At 37.2% G+C, this 13,397-nt stretch overlaps 2 protein-coding genes across 2 annotated transcripts; one reads left to right on the top strand and one right to left on the bottom strand.

Annotated features, from left to right (window-relative positions):
* The first annotated feature begins 929 nt into the window (after positions 1–929).
* On the top strand, positions 930–7,439 carry LOC113692522 (omega-6 fatty acid desaturase, chloroplastic-like). Its single transcript, XM_027210943.2, has 10 exons — positions 930–1,198; positions 1,292–1,346; positions 2,282–2,520; positions 3,351–3,494; positions 3,773–3,924; positions 5,127–5,249; positions 5,370–5,547; positions 6,112–6,230; positions 6,679–6,793; positions 7,035–7,439. Exons 1-10 carry the CDS (start codon positions 1,160–1,162, stop codon positions 7,194–7,196), a joined length of 1,326 nt encoding a protein of 441 aa, XP_027066744.2. The 5' UTR covers positions 930–1,159; the 3' UTR covers positions 7,197–7,439.
* Positions 7,440–8,412: 973 nt separating this feature from the next.
* Positions 8,413–10,455, bottom strand: LOC113692521 (BTB/POZ domain-containing protein At2g24240-like). Its single transcript, XM_027210942.2, has one exon. It carries the CDS (start codon positions 9,996–9,998, stop codon positions 8,673–8,675), a length of 1,326 nt encoding a protein of 441 aa, XP_027066743.2. The 5' UTR covers positions 9,999–10,455; the 3' UTR covers positions 8,413–8,672.
* Between the last annotated feature and the right edge of the window lie 2,942 nt (positions 10,456–13,397).

The raw sequence follows: 13,397 nt of genomic DNA, 5'->3' as shown, positions 1-13,397 counted from the left end.
TTAATTAGTGTAAAAAAAATTACCTTAATCCAGAGCCTCAAATCTACTTATTTTCCTCAAGATGGTAAGTAATAATTTATTAGGGTAGAGAAAACAGAGTGCATCTTCTTTTAAAATTATTTTCGCATGGAACAAACAGTTCTCGAACACAACATAAAGAGTACAACATATATATACATATGTATAAAGAAAAGGTGTGAGAAAATATATGCGTAACTTCTTTTTTCCTCTTAAAAAGGTAAAAAGTCTTTCTTGCTTTACAATTACACTGAACTAAACGTTTACATTAGTTACATATGATTGCCAATAAGCAGAGCATTATAGGTAAATGCGGATGCCCATATTCATTTCTTCCAATGGCGTATGAGTTATGACTAATGTATGATACAATGCCGCCATTTTGAAACTGTCCGAGTATATCAATTGTCATAATTATGAATAATGAGATTTTAACTGTGCCAAAAAATGCTATAAAGACGAAATAATCATCTCAGTTTTAACTGAAAATTTTCTATTGACACTCACAATCCATGAGTATAAATATATGATGTGGTCTGACATTAATGACCAAGATTTTGTATTAATTTGATTTCGAGGGTGATAGTCGAAATTCTAGAGTACCCATCGCTGCAAATCGCCATGTTTGACAAAAAATTCCACAACATCCCAAAGCATCAAAACTTTTTTCAGTACTATAAACAAAAACGTGTTTAATAGGGAAAACAATTATTTTAACCAAACAAAAAAGTCATGCCTTCTATCTTGAATTTCAATTCCTAAACAAAAATGAGAAAGACATGCAAGCCAATTGAGTCGTTGACCCTAACCTGTTGCTGTGGCGGGCAATTCTGTCCACAACGGGCAAACTTGAGATTTTGCGTCTTCTTGCACATGTACCACAAGAACGAGCTACCGACAGCACAAACCTCATCCTAGTTTTGAACTTTTGATATAAACTGCCACTCCCTTTTTTTGGGACCCTTTTTTGGTCTGTGTCAAGCTCCAATTGCAGTCGTCTTCCCTCTCCCTGTTACCCCTTTATCTTCTTCAGACCACTTGGACATTGATAAAGGGGTAAAGGGTTGCAAACAAGCAGTTGGATTAGGAGGGCTACTGGGTTTCTTGAACTAGAGAAACCCAGCAGTTTCCACTAGTCTTCATGGCTTGCAGACTTGCAGGCTCCAGCTTCCTTCTTGTGGTCAATATTCTCTTTTCCTGTTGCGTGTTCAATAGTTTTTTTAGTTGTTGATACACTAATGTATGGGTTTTATTTTGCTTTTTCTATAATTAGGGTCAACAAAGGAGGCCAATTCAGAACCATAAATTGTCCCCACTTACTTGTCCTGGTAAATATAAACTTTGTGATTCTTGTCAATTGAGTTCTTGTGAATCAAGATGAGGTTTTTTTTTAGCAGCACTCAAGGAGGGAAGGATGTGGCTTGAGAGAAGTGCTTATTTAATTGTTAATTCATTAAGCCACAGTGTATTACATTTTTTAGATGGGAGTTCAATGTTGCGATTGAAATATTATTTAAAATTGGGAACTGTCAGAGTGAGATTTATTAGTCCACACAGCTATTTTTAGAAATGATTCAATGGCCTAACAGGATGAAATTGTTGGATGATGAATATTGAGGTATTGAGAATGACAAAAGGAAAAAATGAAAGGGAAAGCAATTCTGGCTGTGGCCTTTGAGGCGTAGGTCGGATCACGGGGTCTCATAGCTGGTTTGAGATTCTCAATGCTTTTCTGTTTACAAATGTTCAGTGATGCCTGCATGGGGGTGGTTTGGATAATGGTGTTGAAGACTATAAGTTGGTGATCCTATTCTATTTGGTTTGGAATGCTTTTCTCTTTACTGATAATGAAGTAATAGTTATAGCGAAGCCTGTGTGAATGAATGAGAGAATAGGGGGCCAAATTATGTCGTGACTCCTCGATCGCTAATTTACTTTCTTTAGTAATTGAAGGAATCCATCTTATTACTCTACATGGATGCAATCTCACTACTAGATATCTCGTCTGATAAACATACACGTTCTTAATTGTTACAGAGCAATGTGGCATGTAGATATAGGCCATGGTACTTGATGTAAGTTGTGTTCAATGATATGAAAACTCTATAAGTTGCTGTGCTTTCCTATTACGTGACCTTCAGTAATAGCTGAAACTTCTGTTTATTTGCTGTAAGTGGCTATTGATAATAATGATATTTTAGGTGTGGTATGCTTCATCCACTTTTCTAGTCAATTGTATAACAGTTTTTATCATGCTGAGCAGGCACATTTAATTTGAAGTGGGAAGATATATTTCGTGGAAGAAACAACCAGAAAAGATGTTTAATTTCTTTGAGACACAGTAGGGTTGTACAAGCTGTGGCAGTCCCAATAGCTCCATCTCCGGCAGACAGAAGAGAGCATAGGAAACAATTATCTGAAAGATATGGTTTTCGACAGATTGGAGAGCCACTTCCAGATAATGTCACTCTGAAAGATATTATTGAAACCCTCCCAAAAAAGGTGATAGTTTTTCTGATGTTCAGAAGAGTTCTATATGTTCAGTGAGATTTCCATTGATTTGCTATTCGTAGAACCAAATTTTTAAGCTCAACTTTTTGGTCTTAACTTGGCTTCGTTGATTCCTAATAAGGAATGAAATTATTCTCCTTCAGGATAGTTGCACTGGATGTTGTTTCTCTCATTGCTGAATGTTTTTTAGGATGTGAATATGATCTTTGATCTGATTAGGAAATATGTAATATGTTGGAGTTATTCAACTTTGAATATTTGAAACAGTGAAGGAGCATATTCTGAGAGCACTTTTATGCAACTTCAGTCTGTACTTTTGTCTTTTACAGTATTTTAGCTTCACTTTAGGATCTATATCAATTCCAACCAAGACATGAGTGAGAACGCAATACAATATCAAATAGTTAATGAACAAAAACTTGACTAATTGGCTCCTCCTCTAGCCACTGCCCCCCCTCTCTCTGCAGGTGAAAAAAAATGCAGAAGAAGATGCTGGAAGTTGGCTGTAAATGACAGAAATAGCACAATGCATCTTGTTTAAACAACTATGCCTGCCAATATGGCAGCATAGCACTATTTGCCTTGGGCATAGATGTTGTTAAGGCTTAAGGATGTTACTCCAACTTACTTAATGACCTAGGTTTGAACTTATTTTATGTGGCTCCACCACTCTGGATGAATGCAAGGATCCAAGCATTTGTGAAAATTGAGTTGAGCTCTAAATTGGTAGTATGTGTTCTGTGAAAATTTTACAGTTTTGGGCTCCAGTAACACTACCAAGAAAAAACAGTGATAATCTTCCCATTAAATTTTACTTTTAGGTATTTGAGATAGATGATGTAAAAGCATGGAAGTCTGTCTTGATATCTGCAACATCCTATGCCTTGGGACTCTTCATGATTGCTAAAACACCATGGTATCTACTTCCCCTGGCTTGGGCTTGGACAGGAACTGCAGTTACTGGGGTTAGTTCTGCATGTATATTTATCATTATTATTTCCATATTTTAACAGTTTGAAAGGAAGGAAAATAACAATTTGATGAAAATTTTCTTACCATCCCCCCTCCCCCCGGGCCCCCGGGGGACCTCAAATCCAAGAGCATTATCAAATTGATTTCATGTCAAGTTTTCCTTCCTGTCAAGTTATTTCAGAATAGCAGAAGCTTTTTTTATTTATTTTCATTCATGGTACACAAAACCAACTTTTTTGCATTATTTTCTTTCTTATCTTGTATTGTGAAGTTCTTTGTTATAGGACATGATTGTGCGCACAAATCATTCTCGAAGAACAAGCTAGTGGAAGATATCATTGGAACTCTGGCCTTCTTGCCACTGATTTACCCATACGAGCCATGGCGTTTTAAGCATGATAGGCATCATGCAAAAACAAACATGTCTGTATGAGATTCCTGTGAATTGTTTATTTTGCCTCTAAGTTCAATTTTATTTTGCTCATACTTATAACTCTGAAAGGATCAATTAACCGACATCCTTGTAAGAATTTCAGCGTCTTTGTCTAGCCACTTAGCGTATTTCGGAATTTGTTTCTTTATATTTTGAAGAAGCTAAATATATCTTGATGGCTGGGACAAAGACTACTTTGATACAAGAGTGTTTTCTGAGTACTGATTGTGGTGCACATTGCATGTTTTCCCCCCCTTTGCTGCCCATATATATGTCATATGCTGAAGCTATGCACTTTGGACTGAACTAATCAATTTCTTTGTTCTCACATATCTTCTTTTAGATATGCTATTTTTACTGAGGTCAACAATTAATGCGCGCACACACAGACTTAACAGAAATGCTACCCATGTGCACCTGCATAAGCTTTGCAACTTAAGACTGAAATTTCATTTTCTTTTTAACTTTTGAGTGTCCGTTGTCAACATGAATTTCGTTCTGTTTTAAGGTAGTCTTTTAGTCCAGTATTTCTTGCCTCTGAGCTGTAGGAGTATAAGGGAGTGCTGGTCAAGTGTATGGATAGATTGTTTTAGGTCATTGCAGAGAGTAGGACAAAGCTAAACTTCAGCAATTTTGTCATTGTAAGGTGGTTAGTGGACTTTTTCAACATTAGATTTTAGGAAGACTCTATGGCTCTACCATTAGTTTTTCGAGAAATCTGTAAATGGACATGCAACTTGAAGGAAAAATCCTTCAGTATTTGGGTAATGAATCCATACTTCAGTTCGCTCACGGGCTGTTTTTTCCATTTGAACTAGATGCCTGGGAAGAATCTATATGTCCTTTAGAGATATTTGTTTTCTTCTACAACCTTAATTGAAACCTCGGTATCTGGTCATATGCCCAGACAGTAAAGTAACTACCCTGGTTCTATATCTACCACAGAAAGTAAAATTTTCTTAATTCTTTCTGCAATCCACATGCACAGAGTAAATTACATATTTCAGTAAGATATGCATATAGATAAAGTATATCTACACCATTGCCTATTCCTCTTGTTTCTTGGTTATTGTTTCTTTGTTTCTTCTTTTTTCTGGGGAAGTTGAGCTTGTTTATGGGCATTTGAGTTCTCAATTTATAGATTTTCTGCTATTCTTCTTTACCTCTATTGCCTCTTCTGCTTTCATCCCAGGCTGCAAGAAGATACAGCTTGGCATCCTGTTGCAAAAGAAGAATTTGACTCAAGCCCAGTCCTAAGGAAAGCAATCATATACGGATATGGACCATTTCGACCTTGGATGTCTATAGCTCACTGGTACTTGACGGCAAGAGATTTAATATGTTTTGAAACTTAGGACCTTATCCATTTTTTCCATTCTTTCTTTTTAGAAGCAAATTTGATGTTTGTGCATATGTGTCAAATACTATTATTTAGGTTAATCTGGCACTTTGACTTGAAGAAGTTCAGACCAAGTGAAGTGCACAGGGTGAAGATAAGCTTGGCTTGTGTATTTGCTTTTATGGCTGTTGGATGGCCGCTGATAATATACAAGACAGGGATCATTGGATGGATTAATTTTTGGTTAATGCCATGGTTGGGTTATCACTTTTGGGTAACTTACTTTCTCACCTCTTTTTTGGTTTTAGGCACCATTTTGAACAGTGGTTACTAGATTTACCCGGTATATGGTTTACAGGTGAAAATTTAATTGGAATCTATAACTTAAAGATATGGAAAGCCAGTATTATGAACATTTCTTTCTTTAGAAAACAAATTTGCATCAGGTAGTCATGGTAGAGACGCTGTAATACTGGCCCGTTGTGTCCATAGACAATCTTGTTGACTTTCTTCTTACCCTTTTGAAGTTATTTATACTGGATGTTGTTCAAGGAATCCCTGACCTTCCAAGCACTGTGAATATCATCTAATATTTTATATGTTGCTTAAAATTCACCATGAAATATTATTTTAACTTGACAGAATCCTTCAAGGTTCACGTCAACCAGAGGAGATGAGACTTCAGTATCCTTAACTTTGCATCAAAGTTCTGGATTTTGGCTAGACAAAAATAAAATCCTACATTTCATTTGTCTTCTCTCTAACAGAGAACCTGGTGCTTTCCACCCTTATGTTTGATATTTATAGCACTTTGAATTTGTGTCATCAAAACTTGCAGATGAGCACTTTCACAATGGTGCATCACACAGCTCCTCATATACCTTTCAAAGACTCAGATGAGTGGAATGCAGCTCAGGCCCAGCTTAATGGGACAGTGCACTGTGATTATCCTAAATGGTAAAAGAAATATATCCTTTGTGATTCTTTGTATTGGCAACATGGTGATTACATTGCTGCACCTGCTTAGATATTTGTGTTGATTATGCATGTAATTCAAGAGAATTGTTATTTATGAAATTGTCTACTGATTGACGAAGAGCTTTTGATCCATATCCTCATGCCTTGAAAAGTGTTTATGGCTTGTATTCCCACCTCACTTGACTAATTTGTTGAAGATGTAACCATAAACCAGGAGTGCCGAAATGCTATGCTGAAACTATTTTGTAAATGACAACCACATGTTTAGCTGATGCTTTTTAAACATAAATTATGGTGGGAGTTTAGTCGAAACACATAATTAGGAATTTGATCCTGAATTAACTATATTGTATCACCTGGAGGAATGTTTTGATTTCATTTCTTGTCATTGCAGAGGAGTTTATGTGTCCTTTTGTTTCTTTGACAGGATAGAAATCCTTTGTCATAATATCAATGTTCATATTCCCCATCACATTTCTTCACGGATACCAAGCTACAACTTGCGGGCAGCCCATCAGTCTTTGCAGGAGAACTGGGGCAAGGTATGGATTCTATAAGTGCTTTCCATGATACAGCAGCCACGACGAAAACAATACTTTCCATTTTACCTCACAAGGGAATTCTCAAATTTTTAGTTGAACATAACTGGAGGGGGGTCTGGAGGGTCCTCAAGGACAGCATGTGATTTCCACAAGCCCTCCTCCTCCTTATTATAAGTACATGCCTATAAGATGTTCTTCAGCTTCTTTATATGTATTCTCCATGTTCTCCATGATGCAACAGTATCTGAATGAAGCTGCATGGAACTGGAGATTAATGAAGACCATATTGACAATGTGTCACGTTTATAATAAGGAGCAAAACTACATCGCCTTTGATGAAATCGCCCCTGAAGAGTCCCAGCCAATCAAGTTCCTTAAGAAAGTAATGCCAGATTATGCTTAATTAATTGGTGTGCTTCGCGGGTCCACTGCCTATTTATCACTAAATATTGTTATTTGCTTCCAGTCAGGAAGGTTCTGTCTTATTCCTGCTGTACTTGCATCTCTGGAAATAATTTTTTTTCAATCAAGTTTAGAACGAAGGAACCTTCCTAATGGTGCATACATTGAATTTAAAGATTTTAGATTCTCAAGAAATAGTTCCATTTTTATATGCAATAAACACAAGACTTGGTCTCCCTACTAATTGGACTTTCTTTGTGATGGCATCTCTTTTGCGAGCTTACTAAGTGTTGTCGCTGAAGTTAGGATTTCTTTCCATATGGCAGCTTAGGGAATGTTCCAGTCTGATTTCCATGTTTTATTTTGTTCTTTTTTCACCCCTTTTGCTTTCTTCTTTTTGTTGGGGAAGGGGATTTTGATACCTAATAGACAAGTTTAATGTTCTTGTATCTGCCCTAGGTACACACTAGGTTTCTCACATTTACCTGTATGTCGTAAAATAAAGACCGTTTATCATTGTTCACTAATGGATGGATTCATATAAAATTTTCAAATACCCTTTGCTTTAAGCTCTTGTTTATCTAAATCTGCCGTGAAATCCTGAGGAGTGCCGGCAGTGGTCAGCAGAATACATGTTTTGTTTATCCTTCTGTGGTCCCATCAAATTGGGATTTGCTCCTTTCTTATCAGTTTCGAAACTATATTAATGAAGTACATTGCATTGAAATGGACTAACTGCTGTTGAATTAGTATTATTAATTTGGAGTATCTGGAAAGAGACGCTGGAACAATGGACATGGCTTTAGAGTGCATTAATGGAGAAGACTAGGTGGCAAGACTCGGCTTTTCTTGATACTTCACAGAAAACCATGGCAAGATCTCGCACAGGCTCGACTTCTCGAGATCACCAGCTTCATAAATAACTAGAGCCACTTAGGTTTAGTAGTTAGTTCAACTGCTCCCAACATGCAAATATAGCAACTTTCATCTCCTTTGTCTCTGTAAAGAACGTGGAATCTTACTGAGATGGATAAGTGGGATGGCAGGCCTAACAACTAAAGAACCATCTTTGCAAAAGCAATGGTCAAAAAAAGATTGCTGATAAGGGGCTCTTGAGAGAGATAAGGACTGCGGTGGTCCCAAACTCCCAGGAAAGGTCAAGAAATTAACCAATTTCATACAATTTGCTCGAGTTCAGACTTCCAGAAGCAAGCCGATTTTGAAAGCATGGTTGTTAAGCAACCTGTCTCATCATATGATGTCTATGTCATTATGAGAAAATTCTGTACAATCTCACAATTAGATAAGGCTCAACCTTATCTTCTCTAACTTTCAAGCACCAAACAAAAGCTTTAGGCCTCTCTGCTATCAAAGACGCCAGCCCGGTTGTCAATAGCGTATAAGAGAGAAAACAAACAGTAACATTCAGAAGAAGGTGACTAAGAAGAAGTTGAACAGCAAAACTAACGTACTATGATCATATGATAGGCGGAGATGGAGTCTCCCATATATCAAACACATTTTCCTCGCTATGCAGGGCAAAAAGCCGATCACCACCTATGGAAAAATCACAAATTGAACCGCCATAAGTTCGTCGAAGCCTTGATGTTAACACCCAATCTTGACCACAGAACACTGAGATGCTATCGTTCATCGATGAAAATAGCTGTCCTTCGTGCAACGCCAGTTTTGGATAGCATGGTTCATCGGGCATTTTCCCCTTCATCAGCCGGCTCCTTGAACTCCATCTCACACTTCCAGCGGCCCTCCTCAAATCCATGAACCCCAAGTCCTCGTATTCATTCACCACGCATACGGAGCTACTCTCCTCCATTGCTATTGCATCCCTAACTCGCTTTTCATCCGTAATTGGAGCCCCTACATCAGACCAGGACCAAGGCATGCTTTTGTCCCTGAAATCCAGCAAACCAATGTAACAGTTGTCCTTTCTTGGAAACAAAGTTGCTACCAACAAGCAGTTGTTACCATGTAACCATTGTAGTTTGTCTGCTTCACCGAGTGACCATCCAGGTGGCTCATAGAAAAAGTCAATCTGCTTCCCCGTCACTTGGTCCCAAACACCAATCCCATACTCATTGCTCCTACCTTTACAACTAGAAAACAACTTATAATCTGGACTAAAACTCAATGCACCAGCAGTGTAACTCTTAACTTGATTTTCATGACTAACATGAAATTTATACCTTCGTTCCCCCGTGGATGCACTGAACAATCCCATGCCTCCATCTCCCGTACCAAACCTCTCACAAGCACTGATTACAATGCTCTCAGGATCAATCCAACCTGCATCATTGACTCTTTGATAATCAAGATTAATAGGAGGATGCACTTCAAGCATCCAATCATACACATGAACCATGCTACCATGAGCCACACAACAGCCACCATCTGGACCAGCCCTGATAGCAGTCCCATCGCCCGGTGCCCGGCCAGTTACTGACCGGGCTAATCGGAGCCTGTTTCCATCGAACGGACCCCACTTAGCAGACCTGACGTGGTCCAAAATGCCATAAAACAGAGCCTCTCTGTATAACTGTTTCTCAGACATGTTTGACGGAAGATACAATTCCCCTGTCCTGAGAAGGTCAAGAAGAACTGCAAAATAGTCTGGATTTCGATCAATGAAGTGCTCCGTGGTGGAATGACCAGATTGGAGGTCCCAATTCTCATCAAACATAGCTCCAAAGAGAGAATTTCGGCCAGCATTCGCCAGGGTTGTGGCTGAAGTGTCAAAGATTTTTCCACCAACATTAAATCTCACCCTATCCTTCTGAATTCCCATGGTTCAATTTCCGCAAGAAATCTGGACTGACCCTATTGGGAACTTGAAGGGAACAAACAAAAAAGACAGAAACTTGGAATCAAAATTGAATCTTCTTAACACGAATTAAGGAACTCTCAGAGGAACATACGGGAACTGAATAGAAAGGGATTGTGATTCCTCAAAATCAACAGAATTTTGTTGATTCTAGGAAGAAACAGGCAGAATAGTGTAAAATTTTGAATTCAAATGACCCTAAATTTCTATCAATAACAGAAGGGGAAATATATTAGCAGGCAAAGATAAAGTAAGAGACACGGATTCAACTGAAGCTGTCACAACACATGGGATCAGATTTTGAGGAGAAAAAGGCAGCGTCTTGACTGATTCTTGTTCAAAGCCGTCATGCTGCTAGTACAAAAGCCAAAAGAACAGGGAAAAACTTGGGGATATATGGTGATTGATAGAGGAAATATATGATCACAACTTGAGAAACTAAAACATGGGTTTTGAAAAAATGGAGGTATTTAAAGGTGGGATTTTGCGATGGTGGGCATTGATGAAGTGGAATTGGAGGATTGGAGCGGTTGGCATTCAAAAATTTGACTCTGTTTTGATCTCTTCTTTCCTGTGTATCTCTTTCTTAGCTTTTTCCGTGTTTTAAAAATGTTTTCTTTCTTCTCTCTCTCTCTCTCTCTCTCTCTCTCTCTCTCTCTTTTCTGCCTTTGCCAGTCTTTACTCTTTACACGTTCCTGGGGTCTGAAGACTTCAGAAATATATAGTACTAATTTAGTACCACCAAAGTCTGCATAATCTTATGATCTTGGAGTGGGGTCCATTTTTCTCCTTTATTCTGGACCATCGATAAATCAAGATTTTCATCGGATGGTTAATTTAGAGGATGCTTAGTTTGGTTTATCTTTGGAGGCAGTTCATTTTAAGGTCATTGGTTGGTTGTGTTGGTTAAGTCAGCAGAGATCTGTCTGGTGTTGGATCTACACCTACACAAATACCGTGTCCTGGGTTTAGGCAACTTGCACCCAATTTTCAATCATTTCCCTGTAGGAATAAATTGACATGGATTTATAGTTGAGGGAATTATGAAGGTTTTTTTTTTTTTTGGTGGAGATATGTCAAGAAAATTATTAGTCATTTAGATAGTGGAGTATTTGAAAACTAAACCACAAAATATTTGGGACAGATGCTATAGAGAGAGGTTAGGTTTCTTTTTTCTTTTTTTTTTTTTTTCTTTTTTTTTTTTTGTAAATTACAGTTTCTCATCTTTTATTTCTCTTCCTGTTTTGTATGTTCTAGGCTGTCTTCAAATAAAAACTTACAGGTTAATAGCCCACATGCAAACATCAATGGAATTATTCATATTGCATGCTGATATGCTTGGATTATTTTGGTGAATGACCGGATTCCTTGCTTCTTCTGGAAGGTCAAGCAGAAAGTATCAAAGTAAAGAAAAAGAATGGCAACTTATACCAATGTCGAATAGGATTTTTTTTTTTTTTTTTTGAAAAACAACTTGCTTTCTTTTTCAGCCATCATGAAGGGTGGGTAAAAAGTTTGGGTGGGAATTTGTATACCAATGACCGGAGGGGATTGAATTACCATCGGACCAAACGGATGCACAACACACTCGCCTGAATTTTTTGAAGTAAACCACTCAAACGTGTCATTTTGGTGGGAGCCCGCCAAGCTAGGTGGTGGCTTGGGAATTTGTATACCTTCACAAGTTAGTATTTACAGTGGATAAGATAAGAGCATATCTGACTTGAAGCTGAGATTGGAATAAATGGTTAGAAGGGAAAGGGAAAGAAAAACTAAGAAGTAAAATGATGCTAATTTAGTATGTCGTATGGTTATTTTGAGAAAAAGGACGAAGTAAATTTCTATTCGGAAATAAAGAGGAGAAGTGAACTAATATGGTTCGTTTTTTCGTTAAGAAAGAAACTCAGTAGTAAAACCAGCCAAATTTCTTGTATTCTACTCAATGTTGATAAGGCATTGTTCAAATCTTCTTTTTCATTTCAATTGCGTTCTTTTTTTTGATGCATTTTTTAGAATATTATTGTAACATATTAATTTATGAGATGTGATATGCGTGAGGTTAAAATAAAAGGTGTGTGGAGAAACAAAACTTTGATTTGAAGAGCTTTTTAGAAAAAAAAAAACAATTTTTAACAAAATGACTTTGTATAAACGAAAAAACTTTTTAAAAACCTAATTCATTTGTAAACCATCACTTATGGCAACGTTCCTGTTAGGCTATTAGCAGTGGAGCACTAGAGTTCATTAGTGCAGCAAGACCCAACAAAGAGTTGTTAAGAATTATGATTGACGATTATACAGTTTAGGGAAAATGCAATCTAATTTGCTTCAACTTCTTGAGATCATCATTGAATGTTGCCGTGAACTCCAAGCACGAAAACAACCATATCACACTGCCCAACTGCACTGAATTGCTTCATTTTCATCATTCTTAGCTCAATCGTGTGGTGTCACATCCTGATTTAGCTTACTTTTAAATACTAGTGCAAGATTTTTCTCACTATATAGTGCAAGGGATCTTTCTTTCCCCGGGGACTGAAAATCAAAGAACTTCTACCACATGTTTGGCAGGAGATTGAAATTTCAGGAAGATGAATTCTGGGATTCTGCTTTGTTGTTCTTTGCTACTTGTAAGATTTGGCGTGCGGTCCTCAAGAACACACATGAAATGATGCAAGTGTCATGGATAATCGCAAGAATGAAAAATGCAAGGGTTCTAAAGTGTCCCATTTTGTTTTAAGGGATTTTAGAGTCCTAAGAGATTTTGAAACTCAAGGATACTGAAAATTCGATCCAACATTAAAAAGAATACGGAAATTTTATTAAGAATCCCGTGAATTCAATTTTGCCTACACATCGTTCTAGTGGTAGTTTCCTCTCTCCTTTTTTTTTTTTAATCCCGTCTTAACAACAGAGATTATAAAATAAATGAGAATATATATATGTGTATATATATATATATATATATATATATATATATATAGTTGTTCACTTCAGTGTTGGGTTCTAGCTTATGCTTTTCTTAAAGTTCCAAGTCATGTAGAAAAAGGAAATTCTGCTGCTTTTGAGTATTGGAACGTCAAGAATGGGGATCTCAAACAGGATGGCCTTACAGTCTACGGGACCGAAAGTGATTTTTGAGTTGGATGGATAACAGATGACAATGATAGAAGGATCAAGAAATGAAAAAAAAAAAAAAATATATATATATATATATATCTTAAAAGTCAGAAAAACACAGGATATATACAGTTTTCTCACTTTGCTTGTTGGCAACTTCTTACGTTTTTGTTTAGTAAAATTAACAGATGTGGTTCATGTTTTTGCAATGAAAAGTTTAGACTCATACTAGTATTTCTGAAA

This window comes from Coffea arabica, chromosome 6c, assembly GCF_036785885.1.
Source record: "Coffea arabica cultivar ET-39 chromosome 6c, Coffea Arabica ET-39 HiFi, whole genome shotgun sequence".
In the NCBI taxonomy this organism is placed as follows: Eukaryota; Viridiplantae; Streptophyta; class Magnoliopsida; order Gentianales; family Rubiaceae; genus Coffea; species Coffea arabica.
This window is presented reverse-complemented; position numbering and strand designations above follow the sequence as displayed.